Genomic DNA, 12,704 nt, shown 5'->3' with positions numbered 1-12,704 from the left:
GTTGCATAAACATAATTAAAAAATGTTCTTAAGAGAACGATGTGAAGCGATATCTGGACACTTTTTGCAATGTATGCAATGCAATGCTAAATGCATAATCAGGCAAAAAATTGATTTTTATTTTCAATACTGACTTTGTCTGTTTAGTTGAGGTTTTCTTTTTGTCAAAATAACTTCAATAAAGTGTCCAAATGCGAATGCGAATATTGAAAGGCAATTTAACAGTTTTTTATGTATTTCACTTACTTTGTTTTATCCTTTTCCGTTTTTGTTTGACCTTCTTCAGATTCAGCTGAAAAAAATGGAAACATTATACCTTCAACTTTTGCGGTAAAAAAATTAATAAGACTACAAAAATTACACATTGAGCTCATGCCATACGAAGAAACAACAGTGGAAAGAAATGTTTGCCACCTTTTAAAATCGTCATATGTAACATTGCCTGGCCATGTGCATGCACCAAACGATTTTAAAGGCTTTTCAAACACACACAAAACGAATCGAAGTAGAAGTTGATCAAAAAAATAACAAAATGATATAGAACGATACACCCAGATTAAAAATCTAAACGTAGTACAAAAATGAACGATACAAATATCAAAAAAGGAAAATTAAAAAACGTTGAGACGCTCCACGTATGAAAAATGTATATCGGGGTCATGCTCAATAGGGCCGATGTCTTCCAAGGATATCTGTGAGGCCTGGGAAGGATACCAAAAATAATATAAAATGTTTCTCCACAAATTCGTAACTGAACAGTTCAATGGAAGAAGGAAAAATAGGATCAACATTTTATAAAGTTCGAAATTTCATAAAGTAAAGTTGAATAGTAGAGAAACACTTTACTTTTACACAATAGTGAAGTACGACATAGGAATTTGCTCAGCAAATGGAGTCTCTTTCAAAATTTAACACCGTAATTTGCACCAATACTACAACTTATTTGTTGATTGAAAGTATTATACTTATTCTCTTGTTTCATGAACTCATAAACTTATTTGCTGTTAAGACCTCATTTGCTTTAAAATTCGTGTTAAAATGTGAGGTGTAAAATTGTACGACGTAAATCTATCTACCATATCGTGGCAAGTTAAAACGCCAATCGTGTTCCCTTAGATTAACTTCAGTTTGGTCTTCCATGCTGATTTCATAACGAAATGGCCTTCTACGGGTTACCGAAGCTATAGCATTGAATAAAATTGTTTACTATTCTAGCTTAACTCTATCATTTTATAGGTAAACTAATTAATGAGGAGCTTTTAGGTAAATATTGTTCAAATTATGACTGCTAGTGACAATAATTTTTCAAGAGTTTTGTTAGCAGAATATTTATCTTTCAAACTCCCCTGTTCCTAATGTTAATCAACATTTAATTAGCACATTTTCATAATAAAACACCATCTGCTTTTCGGAAGTGGAGAAAAATTTCAAAATCAATGAAAAGAAATGTTTTGCTAATGTTTCAAAGCCAACTGTTAAATATTCGTTAAGTATGTTGATCTTTTGTTGAACAAAGCGTTCTGCATGGTTTTGCATATAATTTCGCCAAGAACTACAGTTTCTAAAGCTTTCAACGCTTTTATAATTTTAAAACATTCTGCTTTTTGAAATATGGCAGTCGGTTTATTATGTTGATATTTTTTACACTTTAAGTTTCTTTAATAATTCCACATAAAAATCTGCAAATGATTCAATTTGCTAATTTAATTGATTTGTTATGATTTTTTCCATAATGTCGGAAACAATTTGTTAGTGTATCTATACACATTCAAGTTAATAGAATACATCTGATGTATTGATAAGATCCAAGTGAAATATTGGCAAACGACTTTTGCCAAACTTTTTAAGAGGACCAAAAATTAATGTACTATGCGTTCTGTTTTATTTTCGCCACTTTCTTCAAATATTGGTTTTGGCAAATAATATTAGATAAGTTTTAATTCCTTGGAAAAGTTTCATTTTTATTATAATATGAGATTTTATTTATTATTCACATAAGTGTTCACATATGTAAATCAGCAATTAGGTTGATACCAGAAATACGGAACCCTTCGTACAATAGATAGGGCGTTCCGGAATATGTGGGCATGCTCTTCTGCATAAATGTTTCTATAAAAAAAATTCAGTGGGCGGAGAGAGACTACGGAGATACAGGCCACTAAAGGACCCATCTGAAAACCGAGTTTTTAAAATTAACTTTTAGAATACTTTATGTAATTTAATTATTTTGTGATACAATGAACAGTACATCATCGCTCTTAAAAAGGACCCATGAAAACAGTTTTAGCATTTCGGATTGCCAGGGATGGGCTAGGTGGAGCACTATAATGGTAAATTTTTTTTCTACCCTGTACAATGAAAACACGAAAATAATGTTTTTAGGTAGCATTAACCTAAAACTAAAAAAAGGCGCTATTGATTCATATCGATAAACAGAACGGTTTTAGAGGAAAAAATATTTTTATTGAATACGGCTTTTATTGTATGCATTGGTGGAATCCATTGCAAGAAAAAGTTAACTATTATTGTGCTCCACCTATTCCAAGCTTGGCAAACCTAACTTCTAAAAATATTCTCATGGGTCCTTTTTAAGAGCAATGATATATTGTTCATTGGATGAAAAAATAATTAAATTGTATGAATTATTCTCCTAGGTTCTTAGGTGGCTATTATTGGCCTGTATCTCCGTAGGGGGGCCCTCTGGCAATTTTGTTATAAAAACTGTATTTTATTTTTTTATTATGTTTTTTAACGCCGCTGTACAAATCCGAGAGCATGCCCACATATTCCGGGATACCCTTTATAATGCCATTTAACACTTCCTTTTTCGTAACTGGCTCTAATTTAATCCTAGAATGCGAAGCGGCTATAAACAAAGCTTTCTGCAAAATTAAGAAACCTTGGGGCATTTATTTGAACTTTTCAAACCAAATGTTGCAAAACTATAAGAAAACCTTAAATCCTGATATGACAGTCTTCTCATTTATGTGATCCAGAGTGGTACCACTATTTAATTAACACTAGTACAAACTGAAATACTGAAATATCTTACTTTTTGCTGAAGAGGGTCCTTGCTGAGATTCTACTGATTGAGCTTGATCATCACCTATAAAACATATATAATTAAATGATTTATCTTCTATACAATACTTGAATGTTTCACTAATGACTTAGTACCATCATTCATAGAAAGTCATTGGTGACCCATTTAATAGAAAAAATCTGGGTAAGTAAAATTAAAATTATTATCATGCACTGCAAACACCATGCAAACCAAAAATAATAACTTACCAACCAAGTGATTAGGTGAGGTGAGGAAGAACGAAAGAAAACCTTAACTACTGGAAAATAATGTTTACATAAAGATAAAAAGATACAGGGTTGAAAGATACTCCAAAAAGTAAACGGAGCAACAAACCTGGACGTATTAGTGAAGCGTACTCTGAGGAAGGAACATCGAATTTTTGGGTAAATGTAGTCTTAGTGCTCTCCTTTCCATCTAAAATTTCCTGAGTAAAAACACCTTCCGCTGTCGTTCGGGTGATAATTCCCCTATCCTGTACAACCTCAGGTTCATTCAGTTGCCTGAAATAGTCTTCAATGTCTTCAGTAGTCATGGGGTGCTCACCTTCACCCCCTTTAACTATAAACTTCCTTCGGACAACTCTTTTGGTATGTACATTGCCATGCTCATCAATGTCTTGTGTTTCTTCGACTTGTTCGCCATCGTCAAAGTTCTGCATGTATCTTTGCAATTGTTCATTTGCATCTTGTCCGGTAAATGTAATTCTATGGACTTCAGGAGGTAGTTCCACCTTACGGTGGATTACGTGGGAAAAGTCGTCGTCTGCTAAAGGTTGAATAGTTTCTGATACATACGGTCTTGACTCCTCCACATATTCGGCAGTGCGCCTTCCGGAAATATCTTCATCAAACCACACTTTGCGTACGGCTGCACCCACATCAACCATTTCTTTGTATGGCATTGCATCAACCGTATCTGTAGACGACACCATAGTGTTTGAACCACCACTGGTAAAGCTGCCCGAAAACACGGAATCGGTTTCATGCATTGTTGCATGGGTGGCTGTTGAACTCGTACGATCCATACTGTCAATGCTGCGAAGCATGATATCATCCTTTTCAAAATCATGTTCAGCAAACGCATCTTCTCTCGCTGAAGAACTAAAGTCCTTTCCAGTACTCGCACTACTGTGATCATGAACTCCGACCCGCGATACATCCTCTTCAATAGAGTCAGTTTGAATTACATTCAAACCAGAACTAGTAGCTTGTCCTAGTTCGAGTGAGTCGCTAGATACCATGTCTCGCCTTTCATCTTTTATCTCCATAGAATCTGTCATTATCGTGTCTTTGGGCTTTTGCGCCTGAAATTCTATGGAATCGGTACTGGCTGTCATAATATCAACAACTTGCGGGGCATCTAAGCTGTCTGCGCTATCGCGACGATCTTCTTCTTGCTTAAAATCAAGAGAGTCTGAAGATGCAATTATTACATCGTCATTTTCTTTCCACTGTACTTTGATAGTGGATTTCACCGGAATACTGTCATGTTCCAAATCCGGCACTTTAGAAACCTCCTCCAGAGAATCGCCGCGCCCCAAAGATTCAGTCTTCTCCATTTCTCTGAGATCAATAAACCTCTCCACGTTGGTTTGAGCTTGCTTGATGATTTCATCGATTTCAAACATTCGTTTCTCATAATCTTCTTCCTCTTCTGTGTCTAACGCTTTCTTTTCCGTGCCCACAGTTTCGCAGCTTTCAGATTCCGAAGCTATACTCTCTTGCCCTTCTTCAATTTGAATGAGTAACGCCTCCTCTTCTTTTGCTTTTACTTCGATCTTATGTGCTTGCATACAAGCGTGTTCCAGTCCTTCAAACTCCTTGAGGGAACTAACAGAAATATCATCTCCAATGTTGTTTTTGCCGTGATGGAATCTGGTTTTAGAGCTACCGCTACTTGAAGAGTCAGAATTTTGGCCTTGGTGAAACTTTCGCATTTCCAACGACATCGCCTGTTCAAGATTTTCAAACTCTTGTAAGCTGCTCATGGAAATATCATCTTGTTCTCCGGAGCGAGTGAAATATTTACGGCCAGCTAACACATCATAATCAGGAGTACTTGAGTATGAATCTTTGACGCTTCCAAGACTTCCCCCGGATTCCTTTTGAGAACCGTAGCTGGATGCCGCAAAGTCATTAATATCTTCCTCTTTGATATCCTCAAGTGGCCCTCGCTCAAACTCCATTTCATAGCCATATCCAGCAGCTAACATTGCAGCTTGGTCTCCTTGAAACTGCTGCTCGATCCATTTTTTATTTGCCTCCAATTCCCGATCGTATTCATAACCATACTCCCTTGTGGAAGCTACAGCTCCATCTCCATCCGGTTTAGGCGGGCTGTCTTCAAATGCGAACCCAAACTCATCAATAGCAGAATGGGTGCCAGTCAGTGGTGTGGGAGCAGAATGAGCTAAATATCTTTCTATTTCTTCATCGTGTTTTTTAACTTTTTTGGCTGATTTATCAATTTTCACGCTTTGGCCTTCCGTATCAAATTCTCGAGCTTCTTTCGCAACTTCTTCAATTACAACAAAGTCATCTATTATATCAGGTTTTTCTAGCATCTCAAACGAATCGCTGCTTTGAGAATCAATTTCCCCTTCAGTAGAAGCTGGACGTTCTACTACCGTTAAAATGTCGCTGGTAGTAGATTCCGTTACAACGGAGTCAATTAATGTTGATTGCATCATTGAAGATGTTAATATGTCATCTTGTATTGGATCCTGTGGAGATGATTCTTGACTTCCTTTTTCAAGATCTCTGCTAATGCATTCCTGCATTGCAGCGCTTCCTTCAGTTATTTTTTCAAATGAATCATCAACCTCCTTCGTTACGTCCGAGGTTTCATCTTTTTCGGCTGGTTCAATTTGTTGTTCTCCCTCAACGCTCTCACGATCGGAATCTGGAGTCATGTCTGTAACAGTGATGTCAGGAATAAAGCCTGGACTTTTGCTCCGTATTTCAGCCCGCTTATGCTCAATCTCCTTTCGTTGTTTCTCTCGCAATTCCAGTTCTCGCTTTTCGGCGTCTTCGTCTTCTAAAATAGGTATTATCTGTTTCACCTTATGAGCAGGGGAAATGTGAGCTACCATATTGAAGGCTGCTTCAGCCTCAGCTTCTTCGAAGCTTGACTTTTCGCTTGATGTGGCGCTAGACTTTCCATGGGAGTCTCGTTTCTCCAATATTTCCTTTGGCGTATCTGATATGCTGCTGGAAGTTGACCGTTTCCTTTGAAATTCAACTGATTCTTTGAATCTTGAAGAAAATGGACCTTCCGAGTCGCCCATAGTGATATCAGAGGCATCATACTTTATAAAGTCTTGCAGGTCCGGACTAAGTGATCTTTCTAATGAATCATCTTTTGAAATAATATCAGATTTGATTGCCTCTTGGATTTCCGATTCCTTTATTCTAACTTTGTCCGAATATGACGTGCTGAAACTAGATTGAAGTCCAGTTGAGTCTAGGTCTTCTCTAGTAGTCAATGTTTCAGATTTTGGACAGACTTCCTTCTCATCAATATCTTTCTCTGAATCAGACATATCATTTTCCTTCCTCTCAGAGGTGATTGAATCCTTCAAAGTTGCGTCCAAGGTAAGCGGTGGCAATGATATGCCAATCATTGAACTTTCCGTTCTTCTATGGCCCTTGCGGCGGGGTTCGTCTAAAGTGACTTTTCCCATTGTGTTATCTAAAGGATCGCTAGTTTCTGATGTTATTTGCGTGCTTGCGCTGTGAATTCCAAATTCTTTTACGCATGATGTAGTTATTGTTACTTGATCTATAGGAATATCTGCATTTGATAGTGGAGTAGATGTTCCCATGTCGCAGCTTTTTTGTAACGTTGGGGTTAACGGTAAGCTCTCCTGACTGCCTCTTATTGTCTGCTCATTATCTTCTAAACTATGATGCTCAGAAATTCCCGACGCAGCCATGCTGCCCTCATTTCGATCAGAAATTTCAATTACAGTTCGTTGCGCTCCCGTGCTTGAAGTGCTGGAAACACTTACACTTAAAATACTACCTTCGTCTAAGCTTTGCCCATATTTCTCTTCAATATCATTAACTTCCAATTGAGCAGATTCGGGAACCAAAGCTTTTGGTTCTGGTTGGAAAGTCATCTCCGCTGAACGCTTCATTTTTGAAATACCGTCTAAATTGTTCCCATCTAATTCATTTTGGTCGTCTTCTGAGATATCGATAGATTCGTTGACCATATCAGAATCGGTAAGATCAGAAACTTGCCGGCCCGGCTTTCCATGCCTGTCCAAATTAAAAGAAAGGTCACCGTCTTCTAGTAGTTGCTGATCAATGGACTCAAGAATATCGCCCTCCATATCACTACTAGATGGAACCAATGTCTCTGAATGCTCCGATACTTCCACACTGGCCAAATTTCCAGAACTTTCACTATCTAAGCTTTTCATGCTTTCCTTAGAGCTAAGGCTGCTTATTGCTGTATGATAATCGCCGGACGTAACATGGGACTTTGAGGAATATTCTTGTGTAGATGTTAAGGCGGTTTCATATTCTGACGATGCTGCGGCAACTACTCCCTCCACATCCGAAGAGCACGGTCTGCTCTTTCCACTGTCCATTTCAAAGCTCTGATAGTGACTTTCGCCAGAACTTGAATATGCTTCAAGCTCAACAGCAGAGCGTCTGTCTGGTTTTAGGTTTGAGCTGCTGCTGCTGCTATCAACTTCAGATTTAGTTTTTCGGAGGACAACATGCTCCTTAGTAAAAGACTCGTGTCTCTTGTCGGGAGATTTTCCCGAATCTGCGCTAGATTTTGATTCTGAGCTTGATCCTCGATGAATTGTTTGTGTTTTTGATAGAAGTATATCCGTAGCAAATGGTTCATCACTGTCCAAAAGTTTAATAAGATCGGCGCCTTCAAGCACCTTTGATGAAGTAGTCACAATTTTTTCATTGCTTTTGTCTTTAACAATTACTTCGGAACTGGATCTGAAATGCTGTTTATCAGTTATAATTTGGGTGCAAACCTCTGCGCCACTATCAAGAATTTCAATTTTGCTTAGTTCTTCTTTGTGGTGTACTTGCTCTTGTACGACTGATTCCTCGTATTCCCTATCGAGTAAAGATATTTCTTCTTTTAAAAAGTCGTCTGTAATTTCCTTTGAAGTACGATCAGCAGTATATTTGCCCACGACACTTGTGCTTTCCTGTTCGTTAAATTTATTGGTGAAAAGTTTCTCATCAATTTTATCGCTTTTGACTTCCTTCTTCTCTTGTTGAATATCCATACGATAACCTGAGCCTGATGACACAAGCCCAGATTTAACAGAACTGATTTCGTTTTCGTTTTCGTGAGTCAGTGCAACTTCAGATACCAACGCGTCACTTTGTGTTTTGATTTTGGAATGGTCCTCTGTACTAGATTCAGAAACTGTTTCATCTTCTTCAAGAATGACGTTTTTGTTTTCAATGTAGCTTCGCTCGCCTTTAATACTATCCGTTATTGTTAAGGCAATATCCTTTTTGGTTTTGCTTGTGTCCGATCCGCTATAAGTTTCAGAGTCTTCCGAGAAAAGTTTTTCCATGCTATGTTTTTCATCGAATTTCTCAAATGATTCCGTTTTCTCATGGAAGTTGACATCTTTGTCTTGCAGATCATATTCAAGAACAAGATCGTTAATTTTTTCAGCTTCCAACTGTCCGATTTGCTGCTCCAGAGTATTTGTGTAATCTGCAAGTTCACCGCCGCTATATCGCAAGTCTTCGTCTGTAATTTCCATGCTGGACGCTTGCGTATCTCCTCTGGCTAACTTAGCTAGTTCCCTCTGTCTTCTGGCGAGCACTGATTCGACCAGTTCTACTTCGCGCTGATCTAGACCATTAGTTTCTGCCAATTGTTTAATGTACGTGGACATTTCTGGATCAAACAGTTTAGACTGTTCAGATGCTTCAGATTTACTCAGTTCACCACGGTTCTGTAGCTCACTCTCTATCTCTTCTATTAGCTGGGAAGCGATTTTCTTTGCTTCGTCTGGATCCACTTTCATGTGTTGGAATGTATCGAGAATTATTTTCTCAATTTCGCTGTGGCTTTCAGATTTAATCCGATCTGAGGCAATGGAATCTGAATGGTCCATGTGAATTTCTGATCCGAAATCGGATTCCTCTCGAATACCACTACTGCTTAGCTCATCATCCCTATCATGAATTTGATATACAGTTTTGTCGTGTTCGGCGGCAAGTTTGCTGGATTGTATTTCTTCAAACGCTTCTTCTACCATCAAATCTTTGAGATCGTCCAAACTCTTATCGTCCACTTCTTCAGATACAGCTTTTTCAATTATGATATCTTGGGATTTAACTTTTTCGTTAAGCTTCTCATGAAGTTCTTTTGTAAGCTTCTCCGAAATGTTTTCTTTGATTTTAGAGATTTCGGGTTTAACTTTATCATATGAGGTTACCGAGGACTCACTTTCCACATGGCTCTCTCTAAATTGTTCTTCGAGCTTCTCAAACTCTGTCACTGATTGCCTTTTTACAATATGCTCGACTTGAGCATATTCATCCTCTTCAACAGATGCCAGTCCCTCTATGTCGTCTATGTCGAATTTGTCTTCTCGTTGCGTTGCTGCAATTAACTGCTGTTTTTCTTCCAGTATTTTCTCAGTTGCAATAAATTCCTGTGTTAACTGAATTTTCTCTTTCAGTCCGAATATTACATCGACTTTTTCCTCTAGATTTGGTTGTGTTTCCACAGCAGCTTCCCAAAGTGTTTCTTGAACCTTTTCCTCATATTGTTGGACCACTGATGCTACCAGATCTTTTGACTCTTCCAAATCTTCTGGTATATCTGTAGATACAGCGGCTGAGCCATCCTCTTTGGCACACGTTGGTTTATCAGCATATTCATCACTTTCTTCACTAATTCGTCTTTGCTTACCGGAAAGCGTTACTGTGATTTCAGGAATTTCTTCAGCTGGTGATTTGGAAGCTTGCTCTGTTGTTGCCAGTTCCAGGCTTTTTATCTGAAAGAGTGATTCTAGCTCATTGTCAGCTGTTTTTTCGGACTCTTCCAGCTCACTTTTGTCTACGTGGACTTCCATTGAGTCCTTGGAAAGACTGCTCTCGTAGCCGTGACCATCCGATAATATACCGGAATCAGATTCCGTGCGCTCTGGACCTTTATTGATGTCTGGAGTGCTGCAAGATTGTTCAACTGTTGAATGCATCGCCGATTTCTCCCGGGATTTTGTAGATTCATCGATTGAAAGTTCCAGGGGTGATGGTGAAGATTTAGGTTTAGGAGCAAGCATATCAGCACTGATCTGTTTTTCGAAACTCTTTGCTAAATCTTTAACGGATGTTTTCGCTGTTTCGGAGTCACGATCTATTGCAATTTCGCTTATAACTTCGCCCTCATCTTGAAGTTCCGTCTCCGGAAAATAATCCAATAATCTACTGTCGCTTTTTACAGGAACAAACGACTTTTCTTCAAATGACGAGTCTTCGTGCATTTTTGACATCGCCTCATCAACATAAGATTTTACCACGCTGATCCTTTCCTCTTGCATCGTAGCTAAAGTTTTCTTTTCGAGGGAACATTCCTCCTCATTATCGCCAACATAGTTCTCCTCTATCAAATCATCTCGAATCTTCTGCTCATATTTCTCTTTCAAGTGCTTCAAGTTTCGGGAAACTTCGTAAAGGTCTTCAGTCGGCAAAGAAGCTGAGCGTTCATAAATCGTTTTGCGTTGAATAACCGGTGGAGCAAAAACGCTCATTTGCCTTTCCCGAATTTGAGGCACTCGATCTTCGATTTCTGAGTCAGATATTACGTTCTCAACGTCTTCGCTATCTGAAATATAGCCTGTATTTTCAATCAGCTGACTGCTGCCTTTTTGGGCTCTATCGGAATCTAGGCTATCATCTTTTTCCAGCTCAGAGCTTTGCTGGGACTTATCGCCAACTCTAAAAAGCTCCTTTCTCTCAGAGGGAGGAAGGAACGAAGCTTGGTACTCACTCATGGCCTTGTCATGCTTATCTTCTCTTTCTATGCCTTCAATGATTGATGTGAGTTCTTGTTGCGCATGTGCGTTTTCAGCTTCAAGGGCTTTATCTAATTTTATATCCGCCTCCGTTTTCTCTTTGGTAATTATAATTTCTCCTGGTTTAGTTTGATGGGTTGCTTCTTCAGTGGGTGGCAATGAAGATCGAGGCTTAGGTATTGGCGGTTGAGCAATTTCATGTATAGAAATGCGTTTTCTATGTATTACTTGTTTTTCGGATGTCGTGATTTCATGGAGGCTTAGCCTCTTTTGCGTTTTGTCTTTGCTAACATTTTCCCAGAAACTTTTGCGATCCGAATAACTGGCAAAATCACCTTCTTCATCATCAAGCAAGTCATCTCTTACAGGTGACAATATTTTATCAGTTTTTGGTAAAGCCTTAGTTAAATCTAAAGGAATATCCGGCTTGCTAGCTCGTGGTTTTGGTTGGGGTGGGGATGAAACGGTGGTAGTACTTGTTAGTGATGGCTCAGCATGGGTTAGTCCGCAGCTAACTTCTAAAAAGATGTAGTTAAATGTTAGCAGGATCTAGCGATACAAGAAAAATTAAGTGTGTATTATTATTTAAGTTTAAGCGGGTCAATAAGGCATGTACATCTTTTCATTTAGTTGACGATACTTTCCAAAGTAAAAGACTTACCATCGGATGAAACTGACACAACACCGATATGATTACTAAATAACCAACCAAACACACATAAAAAGCCAAAGATTGCTTGTGCAAACTCGAAAAATGTATTAGTAGTAAACAAACATGCATAAAAAATCAAAACAAAAAATAGGGCCCCGCCAACGTCCGGGTCTATTGTCTAAAGAGTGCGATTAATTACCTAAGTCATGATCTCGGTTTTTAATTGAAACTAGCTTCGCATTATTATTTTCTTGATCTGCGGAAATGACGATATCAGGAATAAAACTTTTAGATAAAGATCGATCATCTGAGAACGACACTGAATCCATAATGTCTTCATCATCTTGCACAGAAACGCTATCAATAGTTTCATGTAAGCTAGTACTAATGCTGTGATTGTCGATATTATCAGTTGAGCTGAATGGAGTAGATTTGTCAAGCCATTGCTTTACAGCTCCCATTATGCTTCTTTGAGGAAAAGAATCAGTACTGCCCAAGCTTCTCGACAATCTGTCGGTACAGGTGCTTGCAAGCGATTCGTTACTAGTTTGCAAACTGCGTCCTAAAAATCGTTCTGGATTCATTTTCAGAACTGTATCGTACAATGAACTTGTGCAAGAACTTTTCATATCGGGCAAACTTCCTCTATCGTCTTCTATTTCAAGTTTTTGTGTTTTATAAAAGCCCAGCTCTGACTTTGCTCTTTTATTGGTTTTCTTAGTTGGTTTCGGTGTACTGCACGGACTCTTCATAATAGGAATAACATCGACCTCGATCCCGCCAGGATTAATAAATTTACCTTTATTAAGATTGACAGGGCCCATGTAAATAATTTCACCTACGAGGAAGGGAATATCAGTAAAGTGATCTTGGACCGCGATTCCCGATGATGGATTGAAGAGAATACACAGCGAGAGTAAGGTCTGAATTAAGATTATGCATGC

General features: G+C 38.5%; 1 protein-coding gene across 1 annotated transcript in view; it reads right to left on the bottom strand.

The window, feature by feature from the left end:
* LOC109535952 overlaps positions 1–12,704 on the bottom strand; it is a 41,274-nt gene that overhangs the window by 1,322 nt on the left and 27,248 nt on the right. The window contains exons 4-7 of the mRNA XM_048669225.1: positions 11,960–12,598; positions 3,053–3,106; positions 1,077–1,181; positions 247–292 (exon numbers count right to left, since the gene is read on the bottom strand). Of these exons, the coding sequence (XP_048525182.1) occupies positions 247–292; positions 1,077–1,181; positions 3,053–3,106; positions 11,960–12,598 (844 nt within the window). The remainder of the gene's footprint in view (positions 1–246; positions 293–1,076; positions 1,182–3,052; positions 3,107–11,959; positions 12,599–12,704) is intronic.

Source organism: Dendroctonus ponderosae, unplaced genomic scaffold (assembly GCF_020466585.1).
Source record: "Dendroctonus ponderosae isolate FM_Combo_2020 unplaced genomic scaffold, Dpon_F_20191213v2 Dpon_F_20191213_8, whole genome shotgun sequence".
Classification (NCBI taxonomy): domain Eukaryota; kingdom Metazoa; phylum Arthropoda; class Insecta; order Coleoptera; family Curculionidae; genus Dendroctonus; species Dendroctonus ponderosae.
The sequence above is the reverse complement of the archived record's forward strand: the minus strand, read 5'-3'. Positions and strand labels throughout refer to the sequence as shown.